The 21868-nt window shown below is 32.7% G+C and overlaps 2 protein-coding genes across 4 annotated transcripts; one reads left to right on the top strand and one right to left on the bottom strand.

The window, feature by feature from the left end:
* Positions 1 to 9091, bottom strand: LOC107855927. Of its 3 annotated transcripts, none has more exons than XM_016700929.2 (6): positions 8791 to 9091; positions 6666 to 6788; positions 3156 to 3403; positions 564 to 656; positions 306 to 413; positions 1 to 215 (listed from the first exon to the last, which is right to left on the bottom strand). In XM_016700929.2, the coding sequence occupies exons 1-6, from the start codon at positions 8801 to 8803 to the stop codon at positions 123 to 125; spliced, it is 678 nt and encodes a 225-aa protein (XP_016556415.2). In that variant the 5' UTR covers positions 8804 to 9091; the 3' UTR covers positions 1 to 122. The 3 variants fall into 3 exon arrangements, with proteins under 3 accessions (XP_016556415.2, XP_047267723.1, XP_047267724.1); XM_047411767.1 differs by having other exon boundaries at positions 6666 to 6781; XM_047411768.1 differs by lacking the exon at positions 6666 to 6788.
* LOC124898125 (elongation factor 1-beta 2-like) lies at positions 7191 to 7954 on the top strand. The gene has a single exon (XM_047411769.1). The coding sequence runs from the start codon at positions 7399 to 7401 to the stop codon at positions 7894 to 7896; it is 498 nt and encodes a 165-aa protein (XP_047267725.1). The 5' UTR covers positions 7191 to 7398; the 3' UTR covers positions 7897 to 7954.
* Positions 9092 to 21868: the final 12777 nt, after the last annotated feature.

The raw sequence follows: 21868 nt of genomic DNA, 5'->3' as shown, positions 1-21868 counted from the left end.
TTTTGGGCACTAGCAGCTTCCTATTTTGCCTTTTTGAGGGAGTATTCTAACCCTGCCATTCTCCTTTGTGTTGCACTTATAGTATTAGGTTTAGGACCATAACCAAGACCTTTTATATACCCCTATTTTATACCAAGCACAGCATCCACAATTTTATCAATAGTCATGGAAGACTCTCCAGAAGTATAAAGAGCTTTTAAATCTGTCATGTTGTTCTGCATAAAATAATAACACAAAAAAAGAATACATAAAGAATATTAATCATACAAATGCAATGGTATGTTACTAAAATATTAATTTCTTACATAGTTAGTCTCAGCTTCTTCAAATGACCATCCCTTTTCACTTGTGCAATGAGTATGCTTGTAGAACTCAATTCTGTCAGGCTCTACACCTTCATGTTCCTTTTCACCCTGTATAACAAGAAAATAATATGAAATAGTATTTAGAGGTATCTGAAATGAGATACAACTGACATACCTAGTCTCTTATTTATCAAACAATAAAATATTAAATAGTATCAAAGTGTCAGTAGTAAAAAGAATTAAAATGGTATAACTTACAATTTCTGCACGATCTGCTACAAATGCTTTTGATCCCATGAAATGATTAGATTTAAGCTTAGTTCGATTGACCTTGTTTATTTCACATCGTTTCTACAAAGAAAAATAAAAACATCATAATGTAAATAACGAGAATAACATGAATATAAATTACTTTGTGCTCTGGATCGTTCCACATGTCACAAAGCTTATTTCAATTTTTTGAGGTCAATTGTTCAACTTCCATTTTATGAGCTTCTTCCACGGATCGTGCACTTTCAAATTTTTGTTTTAACTTGTAGCGCCATTGCTGGGTTCTTTTTTCCAGAATATCCTCACAACTATTTTCACATAATGCTCGTCCAAATTAATGTCAAAACTCTCCTAAAAACAAATAAGTATTGAAGAAACACATGAAACAATCAAAATCTCTTTTAGATTAAAATTATAATCATAACATCTGTTAACATACTTAGTACCTTAAAACTCTAGTGCCCTTAAAAACATACATTGCAGTTCAAGAAATTTATACCCATGATTTGAAATCTATAGGTTAAAATTATAGTCCTTTTTAAGTTACTGGATTCCAAATTATTAATTTATACATATTAAATAGATTTACAGAGTTCGGACCAAAGTTTCTGGGATTGACCGAACTCATACCTTTGTATTTGGCTCTGACCCCGACCACCTATGGTTGCTCATTGATCTAAAAAATCTTGGTATATATTTAGTTGTCATACTAGAACTATGTAAATTTTAGTTGATTGATATATTGTAATAAAAATGAATGACAACTAAAGTTGGATTACTTAAATGAATAGCTAATGTGATAATCGATTGATTTAAGAATAGCATAAATGCAGAATGCAGGTTTTATATTTTCAAACTAGTGTTACGTGTCTCATAAGATGGACATATATTGATAGACATAGTGGAAGTCATTTGGAATCCTATATAGTAGATAGTCAAAAAAAGGTATTTTATCTTGATGTTTTCGGAATGCATATGAACCTAGTGGTCTGTGATTTTGGAAAATCTGAAGTCTTAGTTCAAAATATGTGGACTTGGAATTGGACAAGACAATACCATTTGAAAGATTTACAGTTGATTTAAAATCCAAGTACTGCATGAAATGCACCTTAGTTACTTGTTCAATACAAGAAACTATCAGCATTTATTTCTTCTGTATCTTAAAAATATGATAGGCCTACTATGTATTGAGAGGATATAGAGGCTTACGTGATGTTAGGCCTTCAATCTTTGACGTGATGGTCAGATGTCTAGCTACATCAGCCATCTGAGCATACTGCAACAACAACATACCCAGTATATTCACACCAATGGGGTCTGGGGAGGGTAAATGTACGCAGTCCATAACACTACCTCAAATGTGAGATAGAGAGGTGCTTTCCGATAGACCCCCGGCTCAAAATAAAACATCATACTATAAAAAATAGTAATATTACTAACAATAAATACAATGTAATTTACTTAAGTCAAAATTATTAATAGAGGTTTCTTTTCATTAGAAGCTTCTCTATTTCAGCCAGAAGCATAAGAATATAGGGTTTCTGGCAATGAGCAAGTCAGAAATTTAGCTAAAGGGGTTCAAGAATTATTATGAACGTACTTAAAGTAATTTGTGACTTATATACTTCGTATAATTTTTTACATATACAATATAGTTTTTCGACAAAGAGTGTTCAACTTTTTGATATTGTTATAGTCAACTGAGGATTAATGCACATTGCACAGTATATACAGGAACAAGGAATCACAAGATATCTTCAGTAGTAAATACAGAAAGAAAATGTTTTTAGAACTTCGTACTTATTCGGATATAACAAACTACAGCCAACATCAATTGGTAACCTGTAAGAGAGATGCTAGGGGTGAAATGATGGAGGCTTCATTATAATAGAAATAACAAAAGAAGAACTATGTTGATAGGACTGTCCACATCTCTAATCCTCCAGAAGTAATGAATAGAGGATCTGACATGGTGGTTGCAACAATATTTGGAGGGTCCAAGCAGCATAAAAGAAAAAAAGTAGTATTTTATGACAACAGGAATCAAGGAGGTAAGAAATCAGATCTTAAAGACATTAGACAATTGCTACTTCATGACTCCAAGTAAGAAGTATATTTTCTTGCTTATATTTTTAGATAGCGATTTTAACAACTAGACCTAACCTGCACAATAATAAGCTAAGTAGTTCAGACTCTTTACTTTCGGAGCCACACAAACCTAAACCTCAAACTACATGGTAGACGAGGCATTGCATATCGTACATCACACAGTCAACTATAAGAAAGATCTTTAGCCTATAGCATGCATGAAAACATCAAATATGATGAAGCATGAGCAACGTGCCACTTTCTGGAGCTTCCGAGCCACTGTGATACTTGCCAGGAACTTTAACACCCTTATGCATATGATCAAAGGCGGAACCAAAGTCATATACTTTTATATTCATTTCCTTATCTTCTATCTGAACATACTAATCTTATGTTTAATACTACTTTATCACAGTTGCTCCAAAAGAATATTACTTTAATGATATCACTGTTTGTCATGTAATAAATCTTAAAAGAGTATAGAATACTTACTTGGCATCTAATTAGTGTTGCATTTTTGTCCTCTCTTGTAAGTTCCTTCCACTTATTTGGAAGTGGAAGAAAATTATGAGCAATTATCCCTAATTCATTGGATAGTTTGGCTGATTGAATTGGCTTTATTGGCCTTCCTTTAACAATCGGGATCTCTATTTTCATCTTGCTTCCAATAGCCTTCTTCATTTTTTCAAGACCTTTCCCTCTAGTCTTTCCACGACCTTTTCTGAGTCTAGCGAAATCATCTGACGATAAAAAAACATCAATTCAAATACCACCTAAGTCTAAAAATGACAGAGTATATATATATATATATATATTTATGAAACAACAACAAACCACATTGATTAGAAAAGAAGTAAAGAGCATATCCAGTCTGCTTTTGATAAACTATTGAAAAGAATAATTAAAATGCAACAATAATTTTAAGCCTCTTTCAATATTTCCATGTACCAGATAGTAAAATATGTTCCTGAGCACTTGAAATATTACAGCATAGCAATAAGATGAACCCCACAAAATTAGTTTGACAGCACTAGACCATCTACATATCATCTACACATTTTTATTGCACATGTAATAGAGAATGGAAGAGATAGAATGTGTATTATTTACATACAAGCTTCAATCTTTTATTCATAGAAAACCTTATTCTTTACATTTGCACGATTCGTGACCTCCCTTCTGTTATCTGGATTCACCATACAACCACTCGACTTTTTGCTTTGGCGGCTTCTTTTATTCTCATTTTTGTAATTTGAGAATTTTGTACTACACCCCGAGACATCTTTGCAAATTGACTTCTGGCTCATACCCATTCTCACTACACCCCGAGACATCTTTGCAAATTGACTTCTGGCTCATACCCATTCTCACAATAACATTCTCTTTACCGCAGCTCACAACCCTTCTATATTGGCCATTTCCAATTCTTTCACTAGGCTTTGAGACCAAAGTTGAGGATACATGTCCATTGGTTCTTTGAGGAACCAAAGCTTTTCTTTGTACATTATTCAGATGAACCTTTGCTTTATTAGTTTCACCAGGAACAGACAACAAAGAAACAGATCTTCCAGTAACCATTTTAGGGATTATAGTTTTCTTATGGGCTTGAACAGGAGCCTTGGACATATTATCTTGCTTTGCTTCTACATTTGGAATTATATTTCTGCTATATGGGGTTTTCTCTTTATTTTCTTTCTTAGTTTCCCTTTCTTCATAGGGAATTGAAGAAGATCCTACATTCAATTTACTTGAGGAAGATTTCCAAACTTCTGATTCCCTACAAACATTTACCTCCATCCTTGATGCTCGTCTAGTAACATAACTTTTTCTCAAACTTACTTTTAGAGATGATAATAACCCAGTAAGCACCTCCAAGTTAAGTGTTATCTCCTCCTCTTCTCACCCCACAACTTTCAATTATTGAAGCGATCGAAAGATGTTTGGAAGAGCACTAAAGAAGAGTGATAATACGAAGTATTGAAGAGATTTCCCAAACTTATGATGTCTTGAGTGACCCTGAGAAGCGTGAAATATATGATCAGTATGGGGAGGATGCTCTTAAGGAAGGAATGGGTGGTAGAGGTGGTGGAGGTGGTGGACATGACCCATTTGATATATTTCAATCATTCTTTGGCGGTAGTGGAAGCCCCTTTGGTGGTGGTGGAAGCAGTAAAGGCAGAACCTTGAGGCCGTGCTTCCTCTAAAACCCAAACAGCAAGTGTCTGGCATAGAATTAGATGAGTGTGAAGAGACTACTTTGCATGATGTGAACATTGAGGATGAGATGCGCAGGAAGCAGCAAGCTGCCCAAAAGGCATATGACGAAGATGATGATATTCATGGTGGTGGTGCACAGCTAAGTTGCGCGGACTCTTCACTTTTGATTCCGCACTCGTGTCGGATTCTTCAAAAATACACTAGTTTCGGCGAATCCGACATGCACCAATTGATATTTTTTAAGAGTCCGAGCAACATAGGTGAGAGTCCAATGTGCACAGCAGTAATTTGGTAGTGTTCTGGTATTTGTGATATCTTGTGATAGGGGGTAGATTACTAAAGGGTTTGGTTATTTTTCTTTAGCAAACTGACACTACGAGCAGAATTTTACTGCTCGACTATTGTAAGTGTGCTTACATGATTACGCAAAAAAATGATAATAACCTAGTAATTTGACCAAGTACTGGACCAGGCACTTCAAAAGACTTTTTTCCACAGGCTTCAGATGTAACGGTGCTTGAAGAATCACAAACACACAACTCTTGCTTGTAACACTGTTCACCATTCTCTGGTGTAATGTAGCTGCTTACTGAATGGGTTTTGTCACTATAGACATCCGAAGAATTCGAGCTAATCTTTTATCCCTGGAACTGGAGATGGACTTTGACAAGCAAAATATGATTTTATTTTCCTGGTGTATGATCAAAATAAAAATATATTTTCTTATCACAATTTGTTGTAATTTTGTTATAGTTTGTTGATTTTAGGTTGCAAATATGCACTATGGGAATGGGATGGTGACTCGGGATAGATATGTGTTGGAGAGTAAGTTCAATTACTGTACCAACCTCAACACTACTCAGTTCTTGAGGAAAATTATTGACATTGAAAAGCCAGACTTGATTGTATTTACTGGTAACAATATTAACTTCCCCTTATGTTATTATCGGAGTTCAAAACAACATAAAGTATCCATTAATTGTTCTTTCCTTTTCTGAATCATTGGAAACTATAATAAATATGTACATGGCGCTATTTCATCATGGGTATGAGACAGGAAGAGAGTTAATATTTTAGCATTACAAGTGGTGTGGGTACAACATTTTGAGAGATAATCTCCCAAACACGCACAAAGTCTTATCCCAGAAGGATTTGTCAATCCAACAAATTCAAAAGATACAAGGTGAAGAGGTTTTCTGGGACATGGGTTCAAGAGGAATTTCCTTAACTCGGAGGTGATTGAGTTCCAAAGATTGCTAGATTTTCTTCACAAACAATGTAATCAATCGATAGCCATGATGGCTGGAGGTGGGTGTTGGGAAATAATTGAGCAATATTTGTTAATCTTTTTTATGAAAAACATTTTGAGTAGGGAGGTGATCGCATTTTCATATAATCTAAATGGACGGAGGGAGTGATATGGTATTAACTAACTATTACTATGGTTAAGCGCATATCATTTTCTTGTAAGGGCCGTTGATAACTATTACTATGTTGAGCTCTTTTGGTCTTTTTTCCGCCTACATCTGGCTGTGTGTTCTCCCTCCCATTCAAATAACAACCCTATGTGATGGCCTAGACATGAATACTGCATGTGTAGTGCATCGGCTAAATAATAAACAATGGATGTGAACATTAATCATATACTATAGACAAATATTATATATCGTTTAGCTAACAAAAGTGTTCCAATATTGGACCCGTTCTAGCACGGGCCATCACTATGTAGTATAATACAAGTTACCTTTTTCAAAAAAAAATATATAGTTGTGTTGAATGTATTACCAGTATTAACAACGGGAGTAGTGCAATTCGATTCATCTGGTGATTGAGTTGCTTGAATAGTTCCCCCGGTAAGTGTAGTTTGCCTAAGGACACCCCCTCCCGGTGCCATTGATTTGCTAAATTCTTCTCAAAGCATGAATGAGATTTTAAACAATAAAAAACATAGAAGCTACGTTCCAACATAAGTAAGACTATTATAGGAAAACAAAAAGTAACTGCAATATGATAAGTAGTTTAATTGAAAAAAAGAAATACAAGATAAAAGCAGAAAACTCCTAGAACCTCTTTAATCTTGAGTGCTTGACCTTATCCATTTACATTGTTGTTGGGAAACAGAAGAATAGGAACAATAATTGATGAATTTATTTTTTTCAATTTGTGTTTTCTACCCTCCCCAGACCCCACTAGGTGGGAATATACTGGATTTTTTGTTGTTGTTGTTGTATATTTTCAATTATGTGTCTTGGATTTAAGTTATTATGATTTACCATATCATCATAAGCCGTGTTTTCTATACTTGGACAACTTTCTGGAAGATCAAAAGATTTCAGCGTGAAGGTTGTATCAGCTATGGGCTGCTGAAGGTATTATATCATTGGAAGGTAACCAAGGAGAGGAGACAGCAATGATGGAGATAGGGGAACATTATCTGCATGAGTTAGCTATATCCAATGCTCTTTTTCCAACCCAATAAAGCTTACAAGTTTCTCTTACACTGCTTAAATTCCTAACAATGGTTATAGCTTTCTCAAATCTCCACTCTGAATCTGGTCTCAAGTCTATTAATGACCATCTTTCTAGAAAATCTTATATCTCTGGAGATCAATTGAAAAAGGATGATATTAAGGTGTATGGGGAAATCTTGGAGCAGCCTAGTTCAGATAGTTATCCCAATGCTAGTAAATGGTACCAAGCTGTTTTTGCTAAACTTGCATCAAGTTTTCCTGGGAAAGCTGTTGGTGTGATATTTGGAAGCCAAACTGCTCCTACTATAGCTGCAGCAGCTAAGAAAGCAGCTAAGCCTTCTGATGATGACATCGATCTCTTTGGAGAAGAGACAAAGGATGAAAAGAAGGCAGCAGAAGCAAGGGAGGCTACGAAGGCATCTACCAAGAAGAAAGTGAGTGGGAAGTCATCCGTTCTTATGGACTTTAAGCCTTGGGATGACGAAACTAACATGAAGAAACTTGAGGATGTTGTTCGCAGTATTGAGGTGGAAGGTCTTCTCTAGGGAGAATCCAAATTGGTCCCGGTTGGCTACGAAATTAAGAAAAAGCAGATCATGCTTACCAGCATTAATGAACTTGTCTCGGTGGATACTATAATAGAGGAACGTATAACCTTAGAGCCTATCAACAAATACGTGCAAAGCTGTGATATTGTTGCCTTCAACAAAATTGAAGGTCTACATACCAGGGAATTTTCTAAGTCTCGCGCCTTGTAAGGCTGTAATTTTGCTAGTTTTCAAGTTGTGATACTTTATTACTAGTTTTTTGTCTTTCCATCTCTATTCAAGTACGTTTAGTCGTGAAAAATGGGCATTTAACTGTGAAAAAAAAAATTATATTTCAATGTCTCTGCAATAATTTCAAAATGTTGAGGGTTTTGCAACTTGGAAATGATGAAGAACTTCGATACGCAAATTTCTCCTTTTAGAGATCTCTTCAAGTTAGCAAAACTACATAAACTAGGAGCCATTCTCTCACTGGAGTTTGACGAGATGGAAGAGATAATCAGACACCTCATGCTAAGAATGGAGGGACTTAGGGAAACATCCTTCCGTATTTACTATAATTTTCAGTTGGAAAAAGATCTAAACCTTCTGAAGCAACTGTTAGGTTGTGACCATCTCTACAAGTTAGATCTAATCGGACATATCAGTAAGCTACCAAAACACCACTTCTTTTCGTAAAGCCTCACCAAGTTAACAAAAATTAGCTAAACATCTTTTGCTAATCCATTGCTAAGTAACTAGTAACTAACAGGATTTTCTGATAATCCGTTGCTAAATAGGATTCACCACTAAGTGTCAGGCACCAATTAACAAATCATTTGATATATGATTGTTGAATGCAATTATTTATCTAATTTCATTCAAAGATAAAGTATGAGGACTAATACATACCTGGTTTTCTCATTCAGATTCAGAAATTTTGCTTCACTTTCCAATGAAACTCCTTTTGTTTTCTCATATATATGGTCATTTTCCTAAACTTTTTTTGGAGCCAAAAATCTAAAAAAAAATAACTGCCCAAAAATGGTTTCTTCTCTATTTTCCCTCGTAGTGCCTCAGATCAACTGACAAAATGTGGAAGTTTGAGTAGTGCTTGATGCTTTTAGCAAAGACCTTGTTCAAAAGGCTGAAACAAATAGGGAGTTTTGGTAAAGTTGGTCTATTTTTTCCCATATTAACCAATTGAGAATATGATGGAAGATGGTCAGTCTTACTACACTATCACACGTGAGCAGTTTGACTATAAGTTACTAAATCTATAGTTTTACCGACAATTTTCTAGAATTCAGCCTTATAATTAATTAAGATACACAAGTTTTTACTTAATTATAATTAAATATGATTAGTTATAAATAAATATTTTTAAAAGAGAAATTATGGGTAAACTAATGGGTCATTTAGTGTGAGGTGCTAAAGAAAATAATACCAGGATAAAATAATAATTTTGGGATAAAAATTTTTAATGCATGTTTGGTTGGCAATATTCGGGATAACTTATCCCGGGACTAATAAATAGTATCGGGATAAGTTATCCACACAATTGGTGGGATAACAATCCCATCATAATTTATCCTTGGGATAAATTTATAAAAGGACAAAATTACCCCTACCTATATTCATGCACGAACCCCTTTATGTACGTTAGTATGTGCATAATTAATTAATCAATCTAAATGAATCACTTTAGGTGATCTATAAATTATACTGACATAAACATATACATTAATCAAATAGTAAGGTAGTAATTTTATATTTATTCAAATGATAAACATTAGAATTTGGCCATCTAGATGGCTAACAAACTTTATAACATAAGAAGACATGTTAAATAAATATAAGAATATTTTGTGCATATTAATATTTTTCACATTTTATGTTAAACGTTTGATGAATAATAAACTAAAATCTTTTTATAAATGCATAAAATGTAGATGAATATTAAATTTTGTTTGTTTTAAGATGAAATTTATAATGAATTAATCCTCAATATTTTTATAAATATTAAAAGTATTAGAGCTTTAATTAACCTATCTTCAATTGAGTAATATTTACCAACAACCTAAATTACCCCCAAACCCACAAATCCATATTAGCCTCTTATAACTAATTTTTCAGCCAAAGATAAATTTAATTAACTAGCATAGGCCTTATCGTAGTTATAAGTCATTATTAAGCATTTGAATTGAAATGTTGATCACTATATTATATGAGTGATCCGCGTTCACAATCGATTCCATTGTTCAATTACATATTTTAAATTAAATAATTTTTTAATCAATTGAAAATTGATAATGTATATATTAATTAAAATAAATTTTAATAGTCTATATTATATGAGTGGTACGTGTTTAAATGAATTGACATAAACAACAAATCTTCTTGTACCTTAACAAACTTAAGTTGGAAGTTGCTGTTTCAAACTAAATAAGATGTAGTAAGATTATTTTCTTAAACACACACGGCATAATCATAGGAAGGACATGCAAAAAAATTAAAGTTAAATAAGATGAAAGTTTTATTTTTAAAATACACACGATATAATCATGAAAATGCACACACACAAAAAAATTAAGCTAAATAAGATGAATGTTTTATTTTTAAGAATAAATATTTAAAGCATCAAAAGAAATATATAAAAAAAAGTTAAATAAGATAGAGGGTATTTTGGTAACCAATTAATTTATTCGTAGAAATTATACCATGCATATTACTTTGAATACAACAAATCAAATACATAATAAAAAACTATTCAGCATAACTAATCTCAATATAACATATCACATCATAATTAATCCCAGCATAACTAATCTCAGCATAATACATTCCCAACCAAATGATCCCTAAGGGTCCTTTGGTGGGGTTTGTAAAAATTATACAAAATATGATATATTAATAATGTTTGGCTAGTCATGTTTACATATTATTCAAGTGGCGTTTGATCTGGTGTAACAATAACATTAATTGGATAATTTCAAAAAAAAAATATTTACTTTTGACATTATCACTCATAATTTTTTACAAAAATATAATAAATTTTTAACAAAAACTCTTAATTTGAAAATATTATTTGGGTGATTTTTTAATGCTGAATATTCTCAACAATAAATATGATAAAATTTTATATGTGTAAAAATTAAGGATAGAGAAAGTAACGTATATAATACAGAAGCTATTTTAAAAATACTATAAATTATAATAATTAATAATTAAATTTTTTATAAAGCATATAAAAATTTTGATTAATGCCAAATTACCTTTGTGTCACATAATTAGGACTAAATATTACTTCATCCGTTCATATTTACTTGTCCATTTTATTAAAAATAGATATGCAACAATATTGTTTAATTTGAAAAATCAATGGATAATTTTTCATTTCTGGCGATTTTACCATTGATATTAAATACGATTCATTATCCAGTAAATTTTTTAAAATATTAAATTTATTATATTCAAAAGATAACATAGTAACATTATCCCTATCATTTACTATTTTTAAACATATGTGTCAAAGTTAATAGTGAACAACTATTGATTGGCCGAGGGATTAACATATAGGGAAAAGGACATGGGGTGGCCATTTTTAAAAAAAATGGACACAATTTGAAAAGGTGGACAAATGCAACCTGTCGACTAAATTTAATCCCCTTTTTTAGCCATTTGGCCCAATTGGGCACATGCAGTCTCTATACTCAATTGATACAGTTTTATACCAAATTGATACATATTTTAAAAAAGAGAAAGGAAATTCTATGCAAGCACATGCAGTCCGTTCTGTAACGTAGGGATTGCTACTAAAGGTTAAACCCTCTACTGGCAAGAATGCCCCCATCCCTGGCTTCGCTCGATGCTGAATCATACTCTCAACTGAATAGACACTAAATTGATTCCTAGTTCATACTAAGCTTGACTGAACTGTTACTAATTATACTATCTAACTAAACTGAACTGAGTTCACTAAGTTATGTTGACTGACAAAATACTACTGAATTCTGTTAACTGACTGAATTTACTGAGGTCAAAACTGAATACTGAACTGGACTGGACGGATACTGAGTTTACTGAATTTTTTCTGAGTTCTGTAACTGACTAAGAGTACTACTGATCATGACATGACTGAGATTATTCTATAACTGACACTAGCTCTAGGTAAACAGCTAAATCGTCGGGTATTGAATACCCTTAGGACTCGATAACATGAGAAATAAATCATAGCATAAACTTGAAAGGCATAACCATATGCACCTGATCATAACTTATTCATAGAGGCATTCCATCAACACTTGCACGTTATAACTTGCTCATAAGCTTACATGACATGATTGTCTTTGTCTTTGTTCTCATGAGCATTTTATCAAACACTTGGAGAACATAATCCATGCACATGACACTGAACAACACATAGGCATTATAATTTAAATCCTCATTTACAATTTCAAGGGTTTAGCATGGATTCACATGATTCTATACATATATCAAATAACTTCAGATGAAACTTGTAACAAACATGGATTAGAAATCCAATTAATCATTTTAATCATGAATATAATAAAACCCAACATGAAATTTATGAAATCAATACACTTGAAGTTTTAAAAGTAGTTTCTTGAACTCCAAGGGAGGAAGGGACCCTTGGATAAACACTTGACATACCTTAAAGCTTGAATTCTGAAAGATTGATGGATTTCCTTGGAACTTAGATTCTTGAATGTAATGAACTAGGGTTTGTTCTTGAAAAATTCTAGAGAGAATGAGTAAATTTTGCCTTTTGGATGACTTAATTACATGTTTTAGGGGATGATATAAGATGGGAAATGACCCATTTACCTCTCTAGATGTGGGTTTTTGATTACTAAAAACTAAACTAGCGATGCACAGACCGATGCACTGCATCATTGGGATCAATGCGATAGCCAATGATCCGCATTGAGTCCCTATCGGTTCATTAGAATTTGTGCTGGGAGCTAGGGAAAAATACTCATTGACGCGATGGGCGATGCAGCGCGTCGAGATCGCATTGATCCACTGGTTTAAGCTTTCAAATATATTTCAAATGAAGTCCAAAAAATCCAAAACTTTTCCGAGAACACCTAATGACATTCCTGATCATGATTCAACCTAAAAATCATTACTTTAAGGTCATAAGGGTCGTGAAAAAGGATCGCTAACTTATGAAGGCTAAAATAACTCTAAGTATGAACACTTAGCTGAATTTTTCTAAATCTGAGACCCCTTACTAGCTTTTACAGGACTGAATCAAGCTTAGGATTTTACAGGCTCTTACACTATCACAAGTCACTTTTACTAGATAATTACATTAAGGAGGTATGACATATACAATTCCCGAGGAAATATTATAACCAATTTCTTTAACATACCCAACAAACTCAAAGTAGGAAAATTTGTCAATATCGTCATCAAAATAGTTTGTAAAAATACCTCAATGGTACATTATATGAGGCTTTTGCTGCAACTTTCCTCATGATGAAACCTCAATGTAATGTAAAAAAATCCATAGTTAATCTAAAAAAAAATACGATCTTTAGAACAAAATCAATTTTTGCAGGATAAAAAACTCTAAAATCCAAATACAACAACTCAAAAAATTTATACGCGAAAAAAAACCCTAAAACTAACTTGTTTGACCCCTAATAGAGTTGTATATCTCTAATTTTGGATGAAATGGAGTTGGGAGGGAACCTAAATTTGTGATTTTGGCTGCTAAAGTAAGAGAAATGACGTTTACTAAGGGAATTAGAGGTATTTGTTAGGGTTGGGTCGGGTTTTAAGGGTTGAGTCGGGTAAGGGTTGGGTCGGGTTTTAATAAGTTTTGGTTCTCGTTTAAATATATAATAACATTAATAGACGTGGATTAATCAAAATGCGCCTGTCCAACACTACCCAAGCTTGACTTTGGATAAGCTTTGCGAGGTTGAATTTAATTCAGTTCAAAGTTATTAAGAGGGTATATAATTGCCCGTGTAGTTTAGGGTCTACAGTAAGTTAAGCTGACAAGTTCAGGGGGAAAATGATGTATTTTCTCTATAGTAAATAATTAATTATCAAGTATATACTAATGTGTTAAATTTATGCATTCTTGATTAAGTGTGTTCATCAGTATACAAGATTTAAACTTTGGTTATGGACACCCAATTGGTACTCTTTTATACCACATTAATACACTTTTATTCTATATTGATACACTTTTATACTACATTAATATAGTTTGATACCGCATTGATACACTTTTATACTAAATTGATACACTAGAATATCACGTTGATATAGTATATATACCATATAAATGCACCTTTTACAGAGAACATACTCCTATATTTATTTAAGATGACATTATTTATGACTCATGTATAAATAAGTACGTTCTATGTTTTGAGTCTAAGCTATTGTCCTCATTTTCCTATTGGTATTGAAAAAAGATTAGTACACTAGGTTAACCAATCCGTGATCATTTCCATCTTGAGTCATCAACATATTTTACTATCTTAAAGTTTTTGAACATTAAATCGCAATATATTTCCTAGCTTATACGAAGGATACATGTAAAAACTGATAATTTGTGCTTGCTTGGTACGTTCAAGCAATGACTTGGATGCATTAATAAACAGTGTGGCAGGAATGGAAGGTGTCATGAGGGGCCGTGACCTTTCTAGTTTCTGTCGTGCACCTAACCTTGATTTCCCCATTATTCAAAAAAAAAAAACATTAAAAGAAAAAAAAAAGTGAAAATCAAACAAAAAAAATAGGAAAAAAGAGAACATAACATGTAAAATAATTGACATTAAAAGTTAAACAATAAATAAAGGAAAGACCAAACAAAAAGGGGTAGTAGCAACAGAAAAGCCTAAATGGCTATCTATTGAATTGTCAAATCAATGGTATATCAATGGAAATATTTTGGACAAGGTGACATTTGTGTCCTTTCCCCTAACATATATTACTATAAATATATATTGGGCCCATATTAGCGCGGGTGATCCGATATCTAGTCTTACAAATATAAATGAAAATGAGCAGACATTTAATATATATTCTTTCTACTATCTTCAACATGTGGGGCATTTCAAATAAAATAAAGCATATATGATTGGTCTTGAGGGAATATTACTCTAGCTTCTGTATATTTTCAAAACACAATATAAACATCATTGAATAGGGATACTATAGTAAAATAATTATTTTATTAATTCTTCTTCCTAAATAGATGTGTCAAGTAAAAATGTGACAAGTAAAAGCGAACGAGTACTTATTATATTTTAAATTACGGTATTAGTAAGGGATAGAAGATATTGTAAATAGAATTCAAATAGACCTCGACTTTTATCCAGTCTCAAAAATTAACCTTTAAAACGAATAAAATTCTTATAAGCACTTTGTTTAAAAGAAGTCGCCTAAGGATGTTTGTAATACAGCAAACATGACACATGAAATATCTCAATCACATAAATTGGGATAGGAATACACCTATTATTTGAAAATAGTAAAAAATACTATAAATTTCAATAATTAACAACTCAAAATATAAAAAACTATCGGTACAAAATTGGGTTGAGTCTTTAAATATGTATCCGATATTTACACCAAGTAAATATTACAAAATATATTTTTTGTACAAAAATTAATATTAATTAATAATATTTGATTTTTGATTAAAATCATATATAAGAGACAATTTGATATACTAATTATTCCCTATTGATGTAGGTTTTGAAATGATCTGTATTTAAGGAGATGTGATTCGAACAATATACCTGACATAGTTAGTATATGCACATACTACTTTTTTTACGTTTAATTTTTTGTACTTTTAAAAATGTTTTCTTTAAAAAACAAAAAAGCAAATTCATTTTAACTTTTCCTTATTTCAGAGAACACTACACAGAAGCTCCATCAAGTTCAAGTCATCAACAACATGTCACAGTTCATGCACGTAATTTAGGCAAATGTTATAAGCCCAAAAAAAGTATTCAGGTACCTCTAAGCTGAATATTCACAAACAAAGCTAACCCCATCAAGATTCATGAATTCCATATTCAGGTACCTCTAATTCTTGGTTTTTAATCTTAAATTTCCTCAAGATTGGTACTTTTTTTCATTTAGGATTCATGATTTTACATTTAGGTGAGTTGATTTAATTCAATTATCCCAATTTTCTTTTTTTTTAATTCTAATCCTGTTCAATATTGTAAATTTTTAGTTTGGGGTTTATAATATTACATTTAGTTGAGTTGATTTAGTTTAATTACCTCAATTTCCTATGGTTAATCTACATTGTAATCTGAATTTATTGTTCAAGATTGTAACCTTTAGTTTGGGGTAGATGATTTCTATGATTGGGTGAATATAGTTGGATTTTGACTTTATATTTATTGAAACTAGGGGTAAATAGTATTTTTTTTTATTCTTGATGTCAAAATACTAAATTCTGATTTATGAATTGATTTGTTGAAGATGGAAATAGAGAAAGGCGGGGGTTGACAATGCTTAAATTGAGCGGGTCAGGGCATAAATTGGGCAGGGCAAGGAGAGGGAAATTTAATATGTAAAATAATGGGGCATGGTAGGTACTGTATCTAAAATTATAAAACAAAGAGTTACCATAAAGGCTTAAACTCCTATGATATTTATTTTCTTGTGCAGGTGATCATGGATAAAAGCTGGATGCATGAACCAAAGTTTACTAAAATATATATTGAGGGTGTTGAATCTTTTATGCGGCTTGTTCGATCTCACTTTGAACGAAATACCAAAATTCAATGCCCATGTACAGATTGCTTAAATGTGTTTTTTCAAACACAAGAAATAGTGCATGACCACTTATTGCTCGAAGAAATTATGGAAAGTTACGTGCATTGGAGACACCATGGGGAACAATCACAAATGAGAGATAACAATGAAGTATTTTACAGTGAAGATGAAAATGAAGCCCATGATAAGGACGATGGAATTCGTACTATGTTAGAAGAGGTCGCTGAAGGATCGTTTGCCAATTATTCGGAAGAGACTGGTAATAATGTATGTAGTAATTTGAGTGAGAAAGAAGCTATAACGTTTGACAAATTATTGAAAGAAGCTGAACGTGAATTATACCGGGGATGTAAGAAATTTTTGAAGCTTTCATTTCTTGTGAAGTTGCTACACTTGAAAGTATACAATTGATGAAGCAATAAATCATTTGATATGTTGCTGGAGTTTTTAAAAGAGGCATTGCCTGCTGACGAGACACTTCCTAAGTCATATTATGATGCTAAAAATATGTTGAAGGGTTTGGGATTAGGATACATTTCGATTCATGCTTACAAAAATGATTGTGTGTTGTACTGGGCTGAACATAAAGATAGACAAGAAAGTCCACATTGTGGTACTTCAAGGTGGAAAATTGACAATCGAAGGGATAAAAGAATTGCTCATAAAATTTTATGGTATTTTCCATTAAAACCGAGACTTCAAAAATTATTTATGTCTAGTAAAACAAGTGTGGACATGAGGTGGCATAAAGAGAAACGTCTTGATGAGGCGACTGTATTAAGGCATCCCATTGATTCTGAAGCATGGAAAGAGTTTGACAAGAATCATAAGTGGTTTGCACAAGAACCTCATAATGTTAGACTCGATCTTGCAACTGATTGTTTTAATCCATATGGTAACATGAGCATATCATATAGTATGTGGCCTATTATTCTTGTTCCTTATAATCTTCCTCCATGGAAATGTTTTAAGGATCCATTTATGATGATGTCATTACTTATTCTTGGTCCCCAGGCACCGGGAAAGGATATTGATATTTATTTGCGTCCTTTGGTTGATGAATTAAAAGAGTTATAGAGTGATCGTGTAGAGACATTCGATGCATCAGCTGGGGAATGCTTCAAACTGCATGTTGTTGTTTTATGGACCATAAATGACTTTCCAACTTATGGTATATTTTAAAATTCTCTACTTTCCTAGCTGTCTATTTTCCTAGAGAGAAAAGTTGTGCAATTATTAATTGTATTTCGCATGAAAAAGAGGTGTTCTCTTAGCTAATTGACAATACATGAGAAAATTGAATTTTCATTCATTATTGTAGTGAATCTTGTTTTTCTGCATATCTTATTTTTATGTTCAGGTTATAAACTATTGCTGAACATATAATTTTTTTTTAATGAATTAGGCAATTTATCTAGATGGAGCACTAAGGGATACATGGCATGTCCTACTTGCAACAAGGACGCATCTTCTCAAAGGATAAGAGGTAAAATTTCTTACACGGATCACTGTCGGTATCTTGAATCCAATCACTCTTTGAGAAGAAGCAAGAAATTTGATGGGAAGATAGAAAAAAGAATGAAGCCAAAAGAGCTCTCAGGTGATGAAATCTTGCAACAATTAGATTTAATCAATACTTATAGACCAGGAAAACACTCAAATAATAAAAGAAGAAACATCTTCCTGAAGAGTTGAATTGGGTGAGGAGAAGTATTCTATTTAAGTTGCCCCACTGGAAGGGGTTGAAGTTGCGACATAATTTAGATGTCATGCACATAGAAAAGAATATTTGTGAGGCTATTTTAGGGATACTATTGAATATTAAGGGGAAAATTAAAGATACTTATAAAGCAAGACAAGATCTAAAAGATATGAACATAAGAAAAGAATTGTGGTTGCAACATGATGGTTCTAATTATACAATGTCTGGTGCCTGTTATAATATGTCAAAAGAAGAGAACAAAAAGTTGTGGGAATTGTTAAGGTCTGTTAAATTTCCTGATGGCTATGCTTCAAATATCTCAGGGTGTGTAAATGGGGATAATGGTAAGATAACTAGACTCAAAAGTCATGACTATCATGTTTTGTTACATCGAGTGCTGCCTATTGCTATTCGTGGATTTAAAAATAAAGATGTATCTTCAGCATTGATTGAGTTAAGTGATTTTTTCCAACAATTATGTTGTAAGACATTGAAACGAGATGACTTGGAACAACTAAAAAGGGATATAGTTGTTATATTATGTAAGCTTGAGATGATCTTTCCACCTGTTTTTTTTTTATGTTACGGTATATTTGGCTGTGAATTTACCATGAGAGGCCAGATATGGGGGACCAATACAGTATCGTTGGATGTACAAAATCGAGAGGTTCTTGTGCAAGCTTAAGCGTTATGTCCGAAACGAGGCACGACCTGAAGGTTCTATTGTTGAAGGCTATATTATTGATGAATGTTTGACATTTTTTTTCTATGTATTTTGATGACATTGAGACTAGATTTAATCGTAAATACAGAAATGATGATGGATCTAGCAATAATGATGGGCCTATTTTAGAAATATTTTCAAAAAGTGTTAGACCATATAAAGATGGAGATTATGATGCCATACCAAAGAAAGATTTTGACATGACTCAGTGGTATGTGTTGAATAATTGCGAAGAAGTAGAACCTTTTATTGAGTAAGTAGTTCTTTTATATATATTTACATATGTTGGTATTTTTTATTTAAATTGTTTCTAAATAACTTACTTTGTTACATGTAGAGAGCATAAAGAAGAGCTATTGAAGCAAGGTGTTGTGGATATAGAAGAGAAACACAGAGAACAATTTCCTTCGTGGTTCAAAAGAAAAGTAAGTGACTTTAAGATAATAATAACGTAGTGTATTTAAATTTTATCTTTTTATTCTTTACTAATTGAAAGCAATAACTTTTCCTCATAGACTATGCAGTTATTTAATAAGGAGAAGTCAAGGTCTATCATGAAAGTATATCCTTTTGCTATGGGTCCCAATGTGCATGGAACAAAACGTACTGGGTGTATTGTAAATGGTGTTAGGTACCATATTCAGCAACGCGATGAATTACGTAAAAGTCAAAATTGTGGTATAGCTATTAGAGGCCTTCATGAAAAAGTGGATATTGACTTTTATGGTATCATAACTTACATCCTTAAGTTAGAGTATGTTGAAGAAAATCGAGTTTTCCTATTCAAATGCAAGTGGTTTGATCTTCGCAAGAAAATAGAGATGCAAGAGGATAAAAATTTTAAGAGCATCTGTGTTAAAAGATTTTGGTATGAATATGATCCCTTTATACTAGCTACTCAAGAAAAGCAAGTATTTTATATTAATGGCCCAAAATTGGGGGAAGATTGGCAAATTGTGCTCAAATTTCAAGCTAGGCACATATATGATGTGCCAGAAAAGGAAAACTTAGAGGTAGAAAGTGATGAGTTTCTTGTTACAAATGCTGAAGTGTATCACGATACGTCACTTGAAAGTAAATCAATTGTTAATGACACAGTTGATATATTGAGTCAACTATATAGAGATAATGTTGAGTCGATTACCATAGGTGCAAATGTAATTGAATTGGAGGCTCAAACTGAATATAAAGTTGAAGTTGATTATGATGAAGAAGATTCTGACCAAGAGGAAGACACTATGGTTGAGTACATCAGTGACCATGAGGACAATTAAGGTAATAATAGTACTACTAACAATGAAGTTGATAGCATTGATGACAACGACGACATTGACTTGTGATCGATGTAACCTCATAATAAGGTAAGTTACATAAATGTTAATATATAACTCTCCTAAATTATTTATATCTTGTTTAGTTGATTTTAGGGAGATGAATTTCATAAGTTATTTGTAGACACGCCTATTGAGCTGAATTTTCATGAAGGACTTTAGGGTGATAATGTTGCTTACCATGCACTTATTGGTGGTATTGGTTGTGCCTTATTGGCTTTTTTAGAAAATGGAGAACAAGAGTTGATTGGAGAACCTCTAAGTGCCAATCCAGAATATTAATATAGATTTTAATGTGGTGTATTTAGTCAGGCAATTCAGCAGTGAGATGGAGGCTAAGGATGTAATTTAGCAGAAGAGTCTGACTAACATGCAAGTTAGTCAACAAAGCATCTTCTTGCCTAGTTGTGTTCCGTATGACTTCAACTTTTTCTTTATAGGGCTTGCCTGATAACTTTTTGTATGTATTTTGTTTTGGTATGTGATTGAACTTATGACATCTCTAGTTTCAAACCACTGTTCAGTTACCTCTAGTTTTGCTCTTTGTTTTTTGGAGGCTAACAAGAACAAAGTTGTTGGTGCCTTATGGTTTTGTATTTGGATAATTCTCTTGAATAATTTCATGGGGATGACCCAAATAGAGTATCACTTTACCCTAAACTTTTTGTTACCCAAATGCAATTGGTTGATACTGGACAAAAGTGTTTTCCTCAGGGATTCTTGTTGTCTGATAAATGTATTTAAACGAACTGCAACATTCTGATTTTCTTCCTCTAGAGGTGTCACTTGGTTGGGTCTGATAATGGGATCAGAGACTTTTTCTTTAAGGGCTTTGCCACATTCTACATCTGTTGTTCATTGTGAAGAAAGTTTCTTATTTTACTGTTAGCATGGCCTACTGAAATTAAGGTGCGATACGTGGATATGGATACTTTAGAAACGTGTTTGGTCAAGATTACTATTACCTTAAGTATAGTCATGCTCCATGCCCCTGTTGCTAGATATATCTGTAGTTATCGGTTAGCTGGCTTCTATTTATTTGGTTAGGTGTTGTCGAAGGGATCCGAGCAGAAGATTTCTTCTCTGACTCAAGAGAGTTAGAGGTAATTCAAATACTTCTTCCAACTAGCTTGTATAGGCAACACATGATATTTTATTTTGAGTTTTTGCTACAACTTTTTCGGCATGATTATTCTATGTATTTGAGTCTTATAATGAAACAGGAAGACATAATATTATTCTTGCGCATTTTAACTTAGGTTCTTGAAAGATTTTCTTAGGTAAATTGACATATGTATCAGGCATCAATCCTATCTTAAAAGTTGGTTGTGTACTTCTGTTTTGGAAGGAGTCCAGGGGAGGAACATATTTATAAATGGTTAGATTTTCTACGCCTAATGCACAATGAGGAAGACCCGTTATCCAAAAATGAATTACAGGGAAGAC

Source organism: Capsicum annuum, chromosome 4 (assembly GCF_002878395.1).
Source record: "Capsicum annuum cultivar UCD-10X-F1 chromosome 4, UCD10Xv1.1, whole genome shotgun sequence".
In the NCBI taxonomy this organism is placed as follows: domain Eukaryota; kingdom Viridiplantae; phylum Streptophyta; class Magnoliopsida; order Solanales; family Solanaceae; genus Capsicum; species Capsicum annuum.
Note: the sequence above shows the minus strand (reverse complement) of the source record. Positions and strands in the feature narration are given on the sequence as shown.

Coding starts and splice junctions, on each gene's coding strand:
- LOC124898125 (XM_047411769.1), top strand. CDS start 7,399: ATGGTTATAGCTTTCTCAAATCTCCACTCTGAATCTGGTCTCAAGTCT.
- LOC107855927 (XM_016700929.2), bottom strand. Junction 657..3,155: donor CAACACTAATTAGATGCCAA/GTAAGTATTCTA, acceptor TTTTCTTTGTAG/AAACGATGTGAAATAAACAA. Junction 414..563: donor TAGCAGATCGTGCAGAAATT/GTAAGTTATACC, acceptor CTTGTTATACAG/GGTGAAAAGGAACATGAAGG.